Source organism: Gallinula chloropus (assembly GCF_964237585.1).
Source record: "Gallinula chloropus genome assembly, chromosome: 3".
Taxonomy (NCBI): Eukaryota; Metazoa; Chordata; class Aves; order Gruiformes; family Rallidae; genus Gallinula; species Gallinula chloropus.
Window position 1 is genome coordinate 115,684,672 of NC_140087.1, and position 20,055 is coordinate 115,704,726.

The 20,055-nt window shown below is 44.8% G+C and overlaps 1 protein-coding gene across 2 annotated transcripts in view; it reads left to right on the plus strand.

The window, feature by feature from the left end:
• Positions 1–20,055, plus strand: part of LOC311190055 (protein eva-1 homolog C-like) — a gene marked incomplete at both ends in the record, with an annotated part of 212,226 nt that overhangs the window by 88,051 nt on the left and 104,120 nt on the right. For both annotated transcript variants that reach the window (XM_084261904.1, XM_084261905.1), the window contains one exon: positions 15,978–16,121. In XM_084261904.1, the coding sequence (XP_084118030.1) occupies positions 15,978–16,121 (144 nt within the window). The remainder of the gene's footprint in view (positions 1–15,977; positions 16,122–20,055) is intronic.

The window sequence follows — 20,055 nt, forward strand, 5'->3', positions numbered from 1 at the left end:
GCCGAGTCAGCAAAACCTGATGGGTTTCTGGCACAGACCTGTGCACACTGCTCCTTTGTCTGTGCTGAGAGAGCAGAAACAGGCACGTACTGTGATGAGGTACTAACACTGGGACCTGCTCTTGAATGTCAGCGTGAAGCAAAACTCTGTGTGAAGCCACAGAGTACAATTTTACTGTTCTTTGCCAAGGTTCAGAATCACAGAATCGTAGGGGTTGGAAGGGACCTCAAGAGATCACGGGGTCCAGCTCCCCTGTCAAAGCCGGTTCCCTAGGACAGAGAAGTCCCAAAACTCGTCCTGTCTGAGAGCAGGGCATGTGGCACTAGGAAATGAGATGGGAGGCAGAGGTCCCAGAGGTCCTGGGAGAGCAAAGCTGTAGCTAAAAGAGTAAGCAGTGACATGCAACAGGACATGCTGTGCCATCTCAAGAGCTTGGATGCCCTCTGTTTTCAAACTGGCCTTGTGAGCTTCTCAGATAGGGATGTTTGCTCCAGTGTCAGCAATTCCATGAGCCCAGTTACAAGAGCAGGCTCAGGATAAGCAGATAATGCTAGGTGAGTGGGGGCAATGCTGAGGTAACGTTACACTGAAGTATGGTGCAAGGTTTTAAGCTGTGGACTGATGCTAAAAATAACTGAGTTGTTGGACAGGAGCCAACATCTGCATGTTTGGAGTTGTTGTGGTCTCACGTGTCTGTTAAGTCAGCCTGGTGCTGCTGGGCTGCTGGGGGCTTAGGTATGTATATGCCTGTGTTATATGGTATGTATATGCCTGTGTAACAGTAAAGGGAGGCTGGGAAGTGTCTCTGGGACTGGAGCTGGCTACATGCCCCACAGGGCTGGGGGTGAGGCACTCACTGTGGAGCAGCACCTTCCCCAGCTTCCCCAGGCTCGTGGGCACTGAGTGTGTTGCATGAAAGGTACACAGTATAGCTGTTGATGCTGATGTTCAATGGTATAGCTGCTGATGTTCCCCTGTATGCTGAAATCCTCAGAGTGGATGGTGGGTGTGAGTGATCCTGCATAAATAACTATAAGTGAGCAGGTGCTCTTTCAACTCACCAAGTCCCAGCTGTATGTGAGAGTGTTTGCCCAGGTTTGCTGAATGGGCCCAGCCACAACTTGCTTGGCATGATGCTCAGCACGATGCTGCCAGTGCTACAAGGAGTCTCTGCTTACCATGAGCTTGCCTTCCCATCCCTTCATCAATTTTGTGTGAGCTGACACAACGGAATAGAGCTCTAGTGATGCACAGAAAAGAGAGGGGAGTTGTGGCTGTGGTTATCACTCCTCTTTCGGAGGAGAAACCAGTGTTTCCATCTGCAATCCAGATCAGCGAAAAGCACATTCACACCCTGCTTCCCTATGGCACGCTGCAAGGAATAACAGCCACGCATGGGTTTGCAGCACCAAGGTGAAGGGGTTGTGCTCCCAGCTGCCACTAGCAACCGTGGGAGCAGCATGCAGAGTCCCCCAACCTGCTCTAGAAACCACGTGCTACTGCCACGGGCCTGCCTAGCCCAGCAGGCAGCTCCGTTCCTTCAGGAGCAGGTAAAAACATCACGGCTTATAAATCAAAGCTTTCTCTAGCCAGAGGATGTTTCCCTGCACGTTTCCACAGCCCCGTGGTACAGGGAGGGCTGCTCCATGACAGCCTTTGATCCCAGGCATTTGCAAAGAGCTGATCTTACAAATATGACCGTATGACTCACGACTCGGCGGCAGCATCCAGTTCCCGTGAGGCAGAACCCAGCTATGTTCTGCACATGGAAGATTTATTCTGTTTGAATTTCATGGGGCTGATGATTTGTGTCGAGCCTGAGCCTTGGCAAACGGCCTTTTCCCAGGAAGTAGGTCCTAGATAAGTTGGCAGTGGTTATTTTTAACCAGGCAGGAAGTTACTTGATGAGTGAAGAACTCATCCTTGGCCCCAAGGTGGGGAAAGGTATCTTTTATTCCTCTCCCAATGAAAAATGGTTCAGAAAATTTTATTCCTTTTATTTTTTTTCTCTGAACAAAATGCACATTTTGGTTGAATTTAGAAATCTACAGCTTCCACACACTGAACTTAAAGAACTGTATTCCAAGATGGAGAGGTGTAGTGGCTTAATAGAGCATTGTATATACATATTTCAGACCACCATAATTTAATTTGTGGTGTTTCTACCTTGAAAAACAAGACCTTGTACTTCTGTAGGAGTGCTGAGGAGATAAAGTCCCCTAATGATGAGTTTCTTGGATTCTTTGGAGATATGAGGTACGTTGGGTGCTCAGGTGGAGAGCCCTGAGGTATCATGACGTTGCAGCCCTTTATCACCTGCATAACCCAGACACCATTGTACTGTTTTTGGGTGATGTGAGAGCCCTAAGTAAGGCTTTGCACACTGTGCCATGCTGGACACATGCTTTCTGTCTTGTCTAATGTCTATATGAATGTGCTTAGCATCTGTGAAGGGAAAGTTATTGTGAAGAACTCCATCCTGTCCTTGTCATGTTAAAGAGAAAATCTGCCACGATCCTCTTTTAACTGGAAACATGCTGAAACTTGTGGCTCTGACCGTAATGGGAAATCCCTGCAAACAGCTGGACCCCTCCCTGAATGCCTTGGGAACTCTGAAAAGCTCCTGAAGGAATTTGACCTTATTTGTAACTCTCTTAATAAAGCCTCCACTTTGCTGCCAGCATGTGTGGGGACAATGCATGGAGCATAGGGAGGTCTCTGGGGAAGGGGTTATTTGCAGGCAACAGACCATTAATATCTCTCAGCCCAGTGAGCCCTTTGCCCCTTTATCATGCTGTTACAGCTGCCTCTGCCTGCAGCTTTGAGCAACGTGCTCATGGCAAGAGAAGCCAATTTAAAAACTGGCCTTTTCCTATTGTATCTGAGGGCAAGGGGATGATCTAATTAGGGGACTGAGGAGGAAGAACTTGGATATAAAACAATTACCCTTTCTGTCATTTACCAGAGTGACGTCCTTGATCGTACTCAGTGCACCTCACATACTCATACATACATTTTGATGGTAGCTACCCCCTGTGCCACGAGGAAGGAGATGGGCACATTCATCTGACCCCTAGCATTGGGATTCAGGTCTCCTTCTCAAGCACCCTGTCTCTCTCTGTTGCATATACAAAGACCTCACAACAATTTCACTCCTCAGCTGGGTAGAAAGAATCTGGGCTTTGTTTCTGAGTACACCCAAGATGATGGGAATTCTGGCTCCAAAGCCCAAATTCAGGTCACAGTGTGTGGGTCCAGCTGAGTAGCCTGCTAAAAAGTGAAATGTCCTTGCTGCCTAACATATGAATTATCTCCTGTGGCTCTGCGGGGGGGAAATGGATGTGTTTAGAAAGCTCTGAGGAAACTCAGATGGTTAGTGGCACTCTCTAACTCACTGGATCTGATAACAAAAGAGCAGAGGAATTACTTCAGCAGAGGACCCTGTGCTTTAGGTGCTCATTGCCTGGAATTTTTCACTTTAATGCAGTGACAGAAGGTGATCCAACCCAGTTTGTTTTGCTTTCCTCCTCTTAATGCAGATGTATACATGACTTGAACCAGAGCCTTTGCAGTCCCTCATATAAATATTTATTAGATCATATAAATAATGGACCCTTCTAGTTTGTTTATCAGTGATCAGATCTAGCATATGAATAAGTATGAAATACATACAGCAAAAAAAAATAATAATCCATTTTATTCTGTGGTACATTTGTCTCCCTGCCAACATGAGCAGTTTTTAAGAGAATGCTGCCTCTCTAGCCATGAGTTTCTAGCCCTCTTCTGCTTCACCATCAGAAGCCCAACTGTGTCCTGGGCTGCATCAAGAACAGCATGGCCAGCAGGTCAAGAGAGGGGATTCTCCCTCTCTACTATGCTCTCATGAGATCCCACCTATAGTACTGCGTCCAGCTATGGGGCCCCTAGTACACGACAGATATGGACCTGTTGGAGTGAGTCCAGAGGAGGCCACAAGGATGATCCAAGGGCTGGAACATCTCTCTTATGAGGCTGAGAGACTTGAGCTTGTTCAGCCTGGAGAAGAGAAGGCTCTGGGGAGACCTAATTGCAGCATATCAATACTTAGAAGGGTCCTACAGGAAAGTGGGAGAGGGACTGTTCACCAGGGAGTGCAGTGACAGGACAAGGGGCAATGGCTTTAAGCTGAAAGAGGGCAGGGTTAGGTTAGGTTTAAATTAGGTGCCCCATCCCTGGTAGGGTTCAAGACCAGGTTGGATTGGGCTTTGGACAACCTGATCTAGTGGAGGGTGTCCCTGCCCATGGCAGGGGTTGGAACTTGATGATCTTTGAGGTCACTTCCAACCCAAAGCATTCTATGATTCTATGACCAATTTCCATCCTGTCTTTCCATCACTACAAGTTGTTGACTCTGTTCTAATCTTGGTCTTAAGTGAAACACTTGAAAATAGAAGGTCTTCAAAGGGTGGAGCTGGAGTAATGTGGAGTAGTAACTTCTTGCACTGATGGGAGAAGCAGTGGGGGGAGTGGGGTGGCAGGAGGAAACTGTGTATCCACTGAAATGCCTGCTGCAGGTTTGAGTGCTTGTGGCTGAAACGTTCTCAAGCTATGTCCTGGTTTCACCATACAGGAGATGACAGCCTTCAAAACAGCCGCAAGGCTGGGTTTGTGGGATGAGCAGCAGATCTGGGATGGATGTCTGTCTTCTCTAAGGTGCACACCAGGCTTCCAGTGTGCACTTGTAGGTGCGACTCCATGTGTTTCATTTACATTCAGTGCAGGAACCACTTTACCCCCTGTACAGCTCATGGTTAGAAACATGTTTTAGAGGCCAATCTGTTTGTATGTAATAAACCCCCACAAGTATCCAAACTTGAATGGCTCGATAAACATTAGTTGCTGTTTAATTCACATATAGTACCTTATTAAATGTAAATTGAAATGAAATTCCCATTTAGAACATGAAGTTAAAGTGGGACAGAGCCTGCTTGCAGAAAGCTGTTGTTCAGTTGGAGATATTTTGCGTGTTTCACTTTTTGTCTCAGAGCACCAGGAGGTAATTAAAATCACTTTACAGCTGTTTCTGGAAAATAGAACCTATTGTTGGATTCCATAGAGTCATAAAAATTGATTTATATACGTTGTTTTCATATGCACACAATTGCTATTTAAAAAAAGAGGAAAAAAAATCCATTCAAATTTGCTTCTGGGCAAGATCTTTCTCAAAGCCAAGGTTCAGCTTGGTTTTAAAACAGTTGTTTACAGTGGAGTCTGACCCCATGCAGTGGTTGTAAATTAAAATTCTGAAAGTAGTAATTTAAATAGCACTAGCAGGCTCTGTGATGGTACTGGTGTGATATTTGAGGAAGTAAAGTGGGTGTTTGTATCAGTAGTATCAGCTTCTCGAGTAGCTGATCTTATTTATAAGATGCCTGCTGCCCAACTAATAGTTAAAAGCAAGCCAGAATATAATCCTGATAATAAAAGGGCAGAATTTAAGAGATTTAAATCTACAGCATCTCAATTTATTTCCATGGAGTTCCTCTGAATGAAAACCAGTGTAACTTGTTCAGAACTGATAAAGTTCCTCTTAAAATAATTCAGATGTCACTCAAGAATATTACAAAATTACCGTGATGGTGAATGCTGAACGTGAGAAACGGAGGTAATGTGAAACCTGTGAGGTTGTGAGCACACCATGCTTTATTTTAGGAACAAAGGGCAAGAAGTGACTTGCAGGCTGTGTCAACTGCATCATCTCTTAAAGAAAGCAGGCCAGTCCCACAGCCTCCAAAGTTCAGATCTTGCTTCATCCAGGCTGGGTGTAGGAACTTGTTGAACTGTACCTGTGTTCAGGAAAATACTTTTGTTGGGCTGCAGTGAATAGGAAGGACAAATGAACTCCAGGGCTCTCACAGAGCTGTAGATGCATGGAATGCACCATCCCTAACTTCTCCTGAGTGAAGCAAAAGCTTGTTTGCTTTGCCTTACTGCCCACAGTCAACTCTGCTGCAAATTAAATGATAAAATTTTACTGTTGTTGCCAGAGACCAAAATTGTTTTGTTCTCTGAGACTTCTTGGAGCCAAGTTTGAGGCCGTCCTCAGATTCTCACTTTAGCTCCCAGACCTGCAAAATGTTATTAATTTGCTCAACTTTACACACTCTGAATCAGTTCCTGCATAACTGTAGCCTCGTGTGTTTTATGAGAGCTCTGGTTCCAGATGCTAAGGTGATAAGATGATTTACATTCACATTAATAAACCAAACGTTTCTAAATGTAGCTGTAGCATTTGTAATTAAACCCACAATCGATCCTTCAGTTGCAGTCTCTAGATGTGATTAGCTTCTCTAAAGATTATTTTCTCTTTTCTGGCCTACTGCTGATGTTTCCAAAGTTTTATGAGGTGTGTGGTGAGTAATTTTTCTCCCTCTTTCACTGAAATGTAATTTTTAATGTAAAGCTGGCCTTCTCCTCACATCCTTCTAATGTTTGGATGTAGATTTATGTTTTAACCAGCTGGTTTCAGTGACATCGTGCAAGGCAAAGATGCTATATCCTGCTGCACCAACGCAAAGTTCCCTGCTGCTCTTTGTAAAGATGATGATGGCAATTTATATCAGAAACCCGGCTCAACATGATACCAAAGTACTTGATGCTGCCAAAGCAAAAGCCAGGTAGAAAGTCCCTCAAACATAAAAGTTCACAGAAGAAGCAGCAGTATGCTGGGGATGATACTGTTGTGAGGGTGGTAGACTCTTCTTGGCCTCAACATTGACCAGGAGACCTTGAAGCATCTTTCTGACTCTGTTCCGCGCAGCGTCAGGTAACACTTGCACCACAGTTGGTGAGTGGGGACCTGGGAAACCAGAGCTAGCACGTGGATCAAAGCCCCAGTGATACTTCCCCATCAGTCCTGGCTGCAAATTCTTTTCCACAGTCCAGTGGCTTATCAAGCAAAAATTCTCCCAAGCCCATGCTTGCAGCTGAGAAAGGCTTTTAACTATCTCCCTTAATGAATTAATTTCTTTTATTTCCCTACTTGGAGAGGGTTTACTTGTGCTCAGAATGGGTTGTCTGTGCAGGTTTTCTCGAGGTTCTGTTCTGGCTTCCACACCAGCCCTCTTTTAATTGTTTCGGATCTCTGCTTCCTGAGCTTTGCTCTTCACACATCTGCTTCTGCATCTTTTCTTGTTTAAGGGTAGTCTTTTATTTTTCTTGGTTGGCCTTCCAGGCTGAGTGTCTGTAGTTTGGTTTTCTCCTTCTTGTCTTCCATGCTCCCTGTGGTTCTAGGCCTGACTCACTTCTTGTGTAATAGAATCATAGACTGGTCTGGGTTGGAAGGGACCCCAAGGATCACAGAGTTCCAACACCCCTGCCACAGGCAGGGCCACCAACCTCCAGGCCTGGAGCTACACAAGGTTGCCCAGGGCCCCACCCAGCCTGGCCTTGAACACCTCCAGGGACGGGCCATCCATCACCTCTCTTGGCAGCCTGTGTCCTCTGTAGAGGCTTGTGTGCCACGGCAAGGAAGAGAAATCCAGTTTATTTCTGTTGCCCCCATCCAAAAATGTATGACAGCACTAAGCTGATAAACAAATTACTTCCCTGGGCTGTTTACTGTAGAGAGAAAATGGAGAAAGCCCATCTTTATTCACTGTCTTCTGCACTGGCTTCTAAAGAGAATGTCAAACTAAATGGGAACAGGCTAAGCTGAAAATGCCTAAGACTGCATGTGGTGGACAGACATCTAATTTTGGCTTATTTAGCAGCTGAAGCAGAGGCTCAGACACCTCCAGCAGCTGTTGCTTTATAAAGGACCTGAAGTTTGTATTAACCATAGCTAATGGAGCATCTTTAAAATAAATGAGAAACTGTCCAAGCGCTAGAGAACTTTCCTCCCTCCTGTTTATGATAGAGATTTTCTTGCAGAATGAAGCAGTTTCAAGTCACTCCCAGGTAAAACATGAAGGAATTTAGGCAGCTGTCTCACCTGCAAGATTGGAATTATTGGTTTTGGGGAAAAAATACCATCCTCTTCTTGGGAGGAGTTTTCTCCTAGAGCTGTCACTTGTTTGTCAATGACTTCGCTCGAGGGAATATTTACCTTAGCTCATTCCTTTGCCCTGGTCCTCCACAGACAGCAAGAAAAACTAGGGCTGCTTCTGATTCCTTGCAGCTGAGCTGAAGTGTGCCACAGAACTTCTCTCTTGGATCAGGCACCACCGGTCCCATTCCAGTTCCTAATCACTTACCTCACATATGCAGCTGGAAATAGTACTTTAGGAAGTGATTTTCTCTCTGAAACCTTCAATTACAGCCAAGTGTTTGGGCCTCTTGATACTTGAAGATTTTATTATTTGTTGGTTGTAAAAGCAGAATGAGTGCTTTGATTCTTGTGCTGAATTCATAGAGTCACAATGCATCCTCTGGCATTGGAGTGGAGTGTGCTTCTTGGGCTCCGTTTTGCTTCTTTTCAGGTGCACACAAGTCACTGTCGTGTGAAAGAAGGGCATGCAGAACTAATATGCAATAAGGGCTATCAGGATTAGTGATGAAAAAGAGACCTGATACTCCTATGAAAGAATAATTATTCAAGGCCCTCTACACTGCACTGGTGTGGCCTCATCTTGAGTACTGAGTGCAGTTTTGTGTGCTGCAGTATAAGAGGGACACAAAAATATTGGAGACTGTCCAGAGGAGGGCAACAAGGATGGTGAAGGGTCTGGAGGGGAAGACTTATGAGGAGAGGCTGAAGCCCCTCAGTTTGTTCAGCCTGGAGAAGATGCTGAGGGGAGACCTCATGGCAGTCTTTGGCTTCCTGACGAGGGGGAGTGAAGGGGCAGGTGCTGGTCTTCTCTCTTTGGTGACCAGGGATATACAAAGGCTGGTCTTGTGTAGAGCCAGGAGTTGGACTTGATGATCCTTATGGGTCCCTTTCAACTCAGGATATTCTATGATTCTAAGTGACCAGTGAGAGAGAAGATGCCCTGCTAGCCACCAGTCCTGTGATCCTGAGGTCTGCAAAGAGGAAGAATTGGCTTTCTCTGCAGTCTGACAGAATAGTCATTACAGGGACATGTTGCATGCCCTGCTGCCTTTCCAGCCCCACAGGCAGCCTGTGGAAGCACACTACATGACAGCCTTACAGCATGCTAACATATCCATACATTTGGGTGCACATGGTCCTGCATGCTCTGGACAGCCTGCCTTGTCTGTGCAGGAACCTGCCTTTGCAGGCTCAACACGGATGTGGCAGGTGAGTCTGGTCACGAGGTTAGAACATCAGATGCACAGATGTTCTTGGGCATCTGGCATATGCTCAACTTCACCATGGGATTAGTCACTCAAAACTAGGTGTCTAAATCTGTTTGTGGATCCATCTGTGATGACTGCTGCCTTGGAAGAGGCCCCAGTCTCCACCAGACCATCTCAGAGTCACTGTAAGGCAAAATACCACCTGTTTGGAAACATTCTTTCAAAGCCAGGTAGGTTTTGCAATAAAAAGCAGCGACGCATGGCTTGGATTTCAGATTTGGATGTGTCACTGGTGCTGGAGACAAACAAGTAACAGTGTGTAACCGAGGTAACGGATGTGATTAATAGGCATTGGCTCCAATTCCTTTTTTTTTTCACCAGGAGGAGGTAATAAAGAAACAGTCATGCTGGGAAGCAGCCTTAAACTGAGTAAAGCCCATTCATTGTGGTGAGCTTGATGATACGGACATTACATCACTGAGACCGATTCCAGTTACACAGCCGATGCTGCCTGCAAGCCACAGCTGGTAGAGTCCTCCGGCGTGGCTTTGCTGCCATCTGATTTTGGGTTTTACCCTGGCAGAGGATGGGCTGATAAAGACCACAGATCAGGGAGTATCATCGTGCTAAATGCAGCTGGTAAGATGAGTTATGTACTGTGGGCTTAGACGGAGAGTTGTGAAATGAGACTTGCCAGCGGTCTGCGTCTCTGGAGCGATCCTGCGAAAGGGAATTCACCTTGCAGCAGGACTAAGGAGGGATGTGCAGCTTCTAGAAAGTGGGGCCAGGAGTAAAGAGGATAAAACAGGCTGATCCCACTTCCCCCTAAACCCAGACTTGAGTTTAAAATAACCTATTCCAAAAAGCACAGCTGATGCCTTTAAACACTTTCACATGTGGTTGTTTCGCTGTAGGCAGGGCTTGTGTTTGCTCCTTGGCAGTGTACTGAAGCAATGTGAGACTAATGAAAGGCGAGGGTAACTCCAGCCCAACCTGCGTAAGTGGGTTCTCGATCATCTGTGAGGTCTTAAAGTGGTTTTTATTGCTCTGGTGTGGGATTTGAGCTTTGTGGGATTTAAAAGCTTCTTGGCAGGGGCCTGGCTCTGCTTAGCTGTACTTACCTCAGACTTAGTGATATGGTGTTGGCATTTGTGAGTGTCCTTCCTGTATCTCTGACACATGGCATCCCGTTTGTCACTGGGGCAGGATGGCAGTTCATGTAACATCCACAGTTTGCATTCAGCAACAAACAAGCAGCTAAAGAGATGCTGCCCTGTGTAAGCATGCCATCTGTTGCAACAAGAATGCCACATCTAGTCTCCCACTTCTGAGCACCTGGAAAATGTGAATTTGGCCAGCTGGAGGAGACCACAACCCAACTCTGCTCTTTTGGCTGAGACATTTCTGGACTTGGCTTTCCTGCATCTTTTTGAGACCCTAATCATGATTTATAGATAACAGTGCCTCTGTTTTCTTGCTTCTCTGAGCTCTGGGAATGGGCACCTGGTGGTGAAGACTTCTGGTATGGAATCATCTCCTGAAGAGGTACTAATATAGTAGTGGTGATCTCTCTTCGACCCAGCTCCTCAAGGACTTGTTTACATCCAAAAGTTAAATTACCTACATGCACTTCACAGCAGCCAACGGGAGTGATGTCAACTGTTTTTATACCCCTGTGACATGGGGATAAAAGAAAATACCACATTGTTACTTCCAGAGCTCTGAATGGCATCGTGGTGACTGTGACTTATGAGGCTGCATTAGCCTCATCTATCACTCAGCCATGTCTCAGATGTATTATTGACATCCTTGGTGCTACTTAGTGAGGGAATAAACATGCCCGAATATGACATTTTGGCATCCAACTAAATGACCTCCTTATCACAGATCCTTTGATGTGTGTAAGGGAGGTGGTTCCATCTGGAGGTTTTGATTGCTGCTATTATACTTTTTCAGTTCAATGTCTTATTTAGAAGATGAACATGCTGACAGATGAAAAAAAATCCCAAAGGAGACCAAGTTAATTTCAATATCTGTGTAACTCTCCCTCAAAGTGCTGCTGGCTGCTTGCCTTGGTGTTTACAGACATGGTAAGCACAAGGTATTTGTGCTTAGAAATTGTGTGGAGGACAAAAATGGAGAATTTTGTGACTAGAAGTCAAAGACCAGTAGTCTTTGAAGTGACTATTTAACAAATTTTGTCTGTAGAGTCCATTGCTTTTTTTCAGGTCTAGATGAATAGGATTGGTTCCAGGAGAATAGCTGAGGCCTTGCTATAGGGAAAATGGGAAGAGTTTTTGGATTGACCATGTGGGAGCCTGGAGTTGTCAGTGGAGTATAGCTGGATCTTGTACAGACTTGTCTGACCTTGGACAGAGTTTGTAGGTGGTGCCAAATTGGACAGGACAGTTGTTACAGTAAGGAACCTCAGTGAGCTGGAGAAACCTTGTGAAACCTTATGAAGTTCAACAAGAACAAATGCAAATTTCTGCACCTGAATAACTCTGTCACAGCACTGGCTGGCTAGAAAGCAGCTCTGAAGAAAAAGGACCAGTGGGTCTCTGGGAACAAGAAGTTGAACATGAGTCGGCGGTGTGGTTGTGTGGCAATGGTGGCTAAGTGGATGCTGGACTTAATTAGAAAGAATATTGTAACCACATCAAGGAGAAGGTTTATACCCTCTATTTGGCATTCCAGTACTCCACTTAACTATTGTATATGAGTGTCCAGTTTGGGGATTCCCAGATGAAGATATGTTGAAAAACCTGAGCAAGTCCAGGGAAGGGCCACCAAGCTGGTCAGTGGGGCTGGAGAAATGCTGAGGGACCTGGGTTTGTTCAGTCTCAAGGAGAGAAAGCTCAGGGTGGGATCTTAGTGCTGTTTTCTATTACCTAATAGGTGGCTCTACAGAAGACTCTTCTTGGAAATGCACAGAAGAAAAGCAACAAACACATATTGCAGCAATGGAAATTTGATTGCATACAAGGAAAAAATTCTTCACCTGGAGAGTGGTTTAGCCCTGAAACAGGTGCCCAAGAAGTTTGGGAAATATTTATCTGTGGATTTTCTCAAAACCTGCCTGGGCAAATTTATGAGCAGCCTGATGCAACTTCAAAGCTGGCTTTGGTTTGGGCAAAGGAGGTTGGACTGGATAGGCTCCAGATATTGCTTCAAACTAAATTACCGTATGGTTTATATGCTGCAGTCCCAACAGGTGACTTTAGTCCAGTATGTATTTTCAGTATTAAGGTTTGCAAAAATTGCACGTAAAGAGGCTGTAAAAATCTTGGTGCTTTACTTTCTGGGCTGGGCAATTCCACCCCCATCTGTAATTGGAACCTGTAGAGTCTCCTCTGCTTTTCTGCTCATTTTGGATGGTGCAGGTTGAACTGAAGCAGCTTGGCAACTGGGAATTTGAGGGTTCCACTGCTGTTTGTGAAGATGGAGGGGGGCCTGGTCTGTGCCCAGAGAAGTTGGGTATCTAAGGCTACACATACACGTTAACCGTGTTTGCATGGTAAAGTAGCAGGGCCAGGGCCTGGGCACTGACACTGGAAATAGGTGTCCTGTACTGTTAAACTGTAGCCAGGTCCATTGCATGGTTTGTTGCTTTGGCCCAGCTAATGCAGTCATAGGCAGTCCAGGAGATGGTTTGAGGTTGGTTATAGGAGCGGAACTGGGTTTCACAACTCTGTTTGAGAGGTAAGGGTGTTTAATGGCATGGATGTGGGTTTTTCCCAGGACCTCAGGTCCAGGATAAGTGTTCATTTACCAATGAACATGTAGCTGAACAACGTAGGCTGGACCCTAAAATGCAAGTAGAGATGCAGTGTTAGGACCTGCTCTGGCAGATGGAGCTACAGGGAAGAGGCTTCCTGCTTGGATGTCATAACTCATGCTACCTCTGCCTTGGTAGTGAGGCTCATACATGCAGCTAAACCCTCCACCATGTACTCCCACTCCTCTCCTTTCCATCCAAAACATCCAAGGAAGGTGTCTGCAATTAAGTGTTCAAGGCCAGGTTGGATGGGGCTTGGGCAGCTGGGTCTAGTGGAGGGTATCCCTGCCCATGGCAGGGGGTTGGAACTGGGTGGGCTTTAAGGTCCCTTCCAAACCAAACCTGTCTGTGATTCTGTGATTCTATGAAATGGATGTTTGGGAACATCCCTTTTATGTTTCAGACTATATTACCTGTTCGGGGTAATGTTAGTTGGCAAAATCACACTAAGGGCTAAGGTAGCACTTGAACAAGAGGCGTAGTGGTGTGTCCATATTTGAGCCCTGTTTGGTCTCCTAGTGCAGATGCTGCTGCTAAAGTCAGTTCAGATGGAGACCAGAGCCTGCTCAGAAGTGCATGAGGGTAAGGAGATCATCAATACCAAGACATGACTGGTATGGCTAGAAAAGCTGGTGATGTTAGTGTGTGTGTGTATGACAGATAAACTCCTACAAGTGTTCTCAGTGTGCTGAATCGACAGATTCTGGCACCTGAAGTTTGTTTGTTGTTACCTAGTTTGTTAAGGTGGAGGGCAGAGTTTGTTACTGTTCTTAAGAGGAGTGTTCCAGAGGCTGCACCATTTGTGGTGATGATGATGATGTATGCAGAAGACTGGTTGTGCCTCTGACAGGAGCAGTAACAGGTAATTCACCCCTCCTGCAGAGGTAGTGTGCTCCTGTGCTGGGATGAGCCCCCAGTGCAGCCAAACATGGGATGCTGTCAGTTTTGCATGAGAACAATGCCAGATAGAAATAATAGGCACCGTCCATGAAATCCTGTGCAGTGCTTCGATTTGATGAGCTTCTCTAACTGGACATTTGACAAAGAGACAGTGAGGCAGGATGGCTGCACACCATCTGTTTTCACTTGAGCCACTGGCATGCGTTGGATCAACAATCCCCTAAGGAAGTTTGGGTGGTTCTGCCTGAAAACACTCACATGGGGCCCTGTTCTTTTGTCATTTGCAGCATGCAAGTGCAATGCTGCCTGTGAGTCGAGAAAAAAGAAGACATTTTGCCCTCTAGGCTTAGTTTTCTGTGGCTTTCCCATGTCTCTCGTGGCTTTCCCATGTCTCTCGTGGCTTTTGTTGTTGGGCTGGCTCTAGCATTCAGTGCCTTTTCGGGTACATTTTCCCTTTCCCTGCCTCCTGATAGGGACCAAAAGAGATTTGTGTGCTTTCTCTGTAGCTCTCCTGCTGCTTTTACCAACAGCCTAATGTTAAAAAGGGGCTTCTTGTCAACTTCCCCTCATGCTTGGCCCTGGCTGGACAGCCAAAGCAAGCTGTCTAGCTAGTTCAAGAGCTTGTCTGGACAAATTGTTTGCACCTTAGCTGAGATAACAGGTGCAAAGCATCTGATATGCAATAATACTTGGGAAAATAGGCTGGACTAGACTAGACTCTTTCAGTTGGAAGGGAGCTACAGTGATCATTGGGTCCAACTGCCTGACCACTTCCGGGCTGACCAAGAGTCAAAGTATATTGTTAAGGGCGTTGCCCAAATGCCTCTTGAACACTGACAGGCTGAGGGCATTGACCACCACCCTAGGAAGCCTGTGCCAGTGTGACCACACTCTTGGTAAAGAAATACTTCCTAATATCCAGTCTGAGCCTCTCCTGGTGCAGCTTTGAACCGTTCCCATGTGTTCTATAACTGGATCCTACGGAGAAGAGCTCAGCACCTCCCTCTCCACTTCCTCTCCTTAGGGAGCTGTAAATATTTACTTTTGGAGCTTTGCATATTTTAAAGTCCTGAGTATGACATATCTACTTGTATGGAATAAACAGCTTTAACAGATATTTTTACTTAGATGGTAGATGGTAACATTACAATTATTTGACCTCATAGTAACCCTCATGAAACTCAGAACTACAACATCTTCTAAGAGCAGATGGGGCACTGACCACCTCTGTCCCCCTTCTTAGACTTGAGACAACTCTTTTGGATGTAGCAAAGGCTAAAAAAAAGCATATCCAAACCCTCCCCACCTCTTCCACACAAAATGAAATAAGCAAAACCTGGAAAAATATCAATGGACCCAAATCAGAGTTTTACTCTTCCCCAAACAAGATTACGGTGTCTGTCTCCCTGGCATACACAAGGTGGGAATTTGCTAATAACTCTTCTCGTTACTGTGATTGACTGCATTATCAGACAGCTGAAAAAATCTACAGAGATTCCATATAAATATTAAAATTGCAGCATTAATACCTTTTCTGTCCCTATGTCAGTCTCTGACTTTATGGGGAAGCTTGTAGCATTTCTGGATATATACATTGGAGTGAGATTCCCAAGATCTCAGTCTTTTTCCATGCTCTTATTCGCTCTTGTTAGTCTCTTTACGTTTCAATGGCTCTGCTTCGCCGTCGGGATACGGATTCCTGTCTTAGAGTTCTTCCAGACCTTTATAGAGTAAATGCCAGGTGAGAAGGATATAATTTTATTACAGATAGACCTCTCCCTTTGAAAACAAGCCATCTTTTCTTTGCAGCCTTCTTTCTATGGACGTATGGGCATTTCTGATTCTTCACCATTCTTTTGTGTAATTTCCTTTAGTCAATTTACAATTTATTAGAGGTGTCTGAGAGTCAGAGACACCTTCCCATGTGAACACACAGATTTTTAAATACTCATGGAAAGCTCATGTGTACAAGCTTTTGCAGTCTGCATCAGGTAATTTTTTTAGGTGATTTCAGATGTAATTAGACAAATATTCACAAATAGGTGTTCATTTTCCTTTTTAGAGTGTCAGTCAGCTACTGCTCTCCAACTCATGATCAAGCGCTGTCACGGGAAAAGAAGTTGCAGCATATATGCCAGCACCTATGAATTTGGAGATCCTTGTTACCCAGGCATCCGAAAGCATCTTAATGTCATCTATACCTGTGGTGAGTGACAAAATTCTCCTACTTCAGCTCTCACTGTGAGATGTGTTTGATGAACAGAGGTGTGTGAAGAACAAAATCTTGCAATTGTGTGTAAAAAGCCGTTGAGCTTCCAGTTGTGTTATGGTGATTCTTGTTTGGTCAACAAGGGAGAGAGATCTGTGGATCACCTGAGATGTTTAATTCTGTGCCTTTTTCTACTCACTGGTTTGATATAAAATGGAGAAAACATGGAAATGATATTTTTTTAACCCATTCACCACTGCCTCTGAAAGGCAGGAAGATTGGGCAGTGGAATCAACACACTCAGTGGATGCTGACCTCCTGATTGTTAGCATCCTGCTGTTTCATTTGCAGCACAGTTGTGACTCTCTGCAGGATTCTTATTACTCTGTTCCATATTTCATTTTGTGCAGTAGATGAGGGCAATCACCAATCCATACCTATCCACGGTGTTAGTAGAAAACAGCTCCCAAATTCTCCAGGTGAACATTGCAACATTTTCCTAACAAAATATTGTCATTTAAAAAAGAAAAATAAACAGCTGGAGCTCTTGGTTGGGAGCTTACGTCATGGCATCGAGCAGGCACTCTACTCCTACTTGACTAGTCATCTTATTTTGCAACAGAGAAAGAAATGTTTCTTTCCAAACTCTCTGGTATGAAAACAACATCAGGTCTGTCCTCCTCCAGTGATGACATTTTGGTCGTCTGTAGCTGATATATTTGAAAATATTTGCTTGAAGCTTTTGCTTGTATGGCTGTTGCTAGGATCAACACTGTCTCTGTCTTTATATCCACATGGAAGAGGAAATTCTGGTGCTATTTTGAATCTGCTGAGAAGAGGGCCCAGCACGTAGCAGAGGGGGTGCTGGCTGTGTCCTCAGACAACAGCAGGTCTGTGGGTCAATCCCTGTGTGTAACTGCAGCATGCTGACTTTGATAGGTGGTATGTGAGGTGGGAGTCACTGAGGTGCTTTGTATAGTTGCTATAGGACGGCTGATGTACAGCACCTTAAAGAACAGAGGGGGAAATGCAGGAGCATCAGGGGCTGAGCCCCTGCCTGGCTGTTCCTTCATTTGACAGGCATGGCAAGAAGAGTGTAATGGTTTTCTCTTGGTTTCTTTGTTCGTTTTTTTTTAAATGATGTAGCAAGAGGTAGCAAGGCTATCCATGCAAAGCCTTGTGAGTTTCCTAACCAGCAAAGTGATGCTCTTATATCTTGTAAAGAGACAGAAAAGAAGCATATTCTCATGGGGATTTGATGGAGGCCAAAACAATGAAGTGAAACAGGAGCTACATAGCTCAGAAATCCAGGGACAAGCCAAAGACAGCCCCATGATATATTTCCAAGAGGATATCTCCTTCAAAGGCCTCCACAGCCTTATTCTGGTGTTGTGGTCCTGGTTCCAAAGTCCACTACAAAAGGCATTAATGATGTCTTAATCTGGCCTTAGCTTTCCTAGTCACAGCCTAACTGCATCAGGAAATGAGTCATGCTACAGAGCAGCAAATGGTATGTTATGCTTTTCACTGGGTGAAATCTGCCTCATCCTTTGAAGGTGGCCATGGCTCCTTTTCAAAATGATGATCTCAGGCATGTCTGTCAGCCGGATTTTGTGATCATCAGACATATTTCTCCCCTCCAACGGCAAAATCCTTGAAAATGTGAAAACCAAATAAACAAGATATCAAATTCCAGTCCCATGACAGAAGTAAATCCTGGCATTCTTCTTAAAGAAATTATAAACCCAAGCAATTTGATGTTCTTATGGCCTAGAAAACAACTGCAGTGCTGAAAACCTCCCGTTGGATGTCTCTTTGTTTTGGATTTCCATAAACCTGTGTGCAGTGTTGCTCCTGGCATGAACCTGGTATGGTTCTCCTACTTTCACAAAACCCATGGGAGTAAAAGGGGACAGGCTTTGACTGATAAATGTGGCTGCACTTTACTGAGACCTGCATCTAGATCCATATCCCTGTTCTTCACCTGTTGTGGTTGGAAACATTTGGTTCCCGGAGCGCAGGATGCGGCTTTGCTGCTGTGAGAGATGCAGGGTAACCCTGGCATAGCTTGGGAAACGTGGTGGGTGTACAAAGCGGTTTTTCCGAGCTTTTCTCATGGACATTTCTAATGGGTGACTCCATCACTCTCTGAGATCAAGCAGTGCAGTTGGTCTGCTCTTCTCTGTCATGTCCTGGCTGCCAGGCTGTAGCAGGAATGTCCTGACATGGTTCAGCAGTCTGCACCGTGTCACTGCTTTTGCCTGTGAGAAAAACTGCATCATGTCCTTGGCCAGTGCTACAACTGTGCTGCTTCAGAAGAGGTGACGAGAGCAAGGATACTGATGGATGTAGCAGCATGGGTAGGACGGCCTTCGTGCAGATATTTCCCATGTAAGAAATGTCAGTAATTATGGGGACTGTGCAGCTGAACCCTCCTGTTGGTGCCAAAGCATGAGAAGGGCTGCAAAGAGAAAAGTGTGTCCTCTTATGATAGCGATTCATGAGAAAAACTCATCTGTTGAGGCAGTAATTGATAAGGTGACAAAAGGTAATATTAATTGAAAACTCATGAATTGTTAGGAGAAGTCGCAGCCCTGTTGTTGAGATGTACTTTGTGATGGGCATTAATGCTGGTGTTGGCTGTGTAGACTGATGACTAGTGAAGGGTGAGGTGACTTACGTCCCAGTCCTGGCAGAAGAACATCTGCAAGTGTCTCTCAGTTCAGCATGTACAGACTGCTCTTCTCCAGCAGGAGCTGAGCCCTTCCCCAAGAGGAAAATGGGTGAGGCAATAGCTTTTCTTTCTTTAATCCAAGACCAAATATCTTGGAAGTTCATTCCTCCAGCCTCCATGTTTTATTTGACATGAGAATTCCTGCCAGACATACACAGTTTTGTTGCTGCACCTGGTTTTAAGTAAAGGTGCCATCTAACTTATTGCCCAGCTATATTTTTGGCATAATTTCTTGTAGTTACTCCAGCTAATGTGAGTGTCTCCAGTCAGCGGTTCTCTGTATCATTTCATGTCATATAGTGTATTTTTATGTGTTTAAAAAAAGGGTAGATGAGGTACTTAGTGAGATGGTTTAGCATAGGACAGGAATGGTTAGACTTGATGATCTTAAAGGTCTTTTCCAACCTTGTGATTCTGTGATTCTGTGTATTGTATCATATCAACTTCTATCCCTTTGCATCTTGTGTTAAACGCTTTTTAGCATCACTTAGCTGAGAGGGAAATGCTGCCAGTTAGCATGTATGTACAAGATGATTGAAACAAGCAAGTAACCAGCAGCCTGATGTGATAGTGATCTCTCATATGCATTAGGGTCCCATTAACTCAGCCAAGGAAACAGATGAGAAATCCTCCAACATAAAAACATTCCAAACCTAAACCTTGGCAGGAGCTGAAATACTGAATTTTGGCCCAAAGCCAGATTTAGCTAATGGGATGGTATGGAAGATGGGATTTTCCAGTATGTGGGTCCTATTACTGTCTTAATAAATACAGGTTTTTAATATTTTATTAAAAAAAGGAACAGGCAAGTAAGTTAATTCTGGAGAGCACATAACACATGGTGAGGTTGCTTTCTCAGTGTGGCAGCTTTAACTAGTGATATATATAAAAATTTTAGGTCTGCGTTTTCTTTAAAATTAGAGAGTAACAGCAAATAACAGAGTATTAATGCAACTAAGACAAATACCTTGATAAAGACTTAATAGAAGTCTTTCTCTCTCTTCCCAGACTCCCATCTCCCTGTCCTTTTCTTTGCTATGAAGCCTTGTATTTGTAATATCTGTGGATAGCTTGCTAGTGGTTTTGAACTTACCGATAAAGGTTATCATAGAATCATAGAATCATAGAATTGTAGGGGTTGGAAGGGACCTCAAGAGATCATCGGGTCCAACCCCCCTGCCAAAGCAGGCTCCCTAG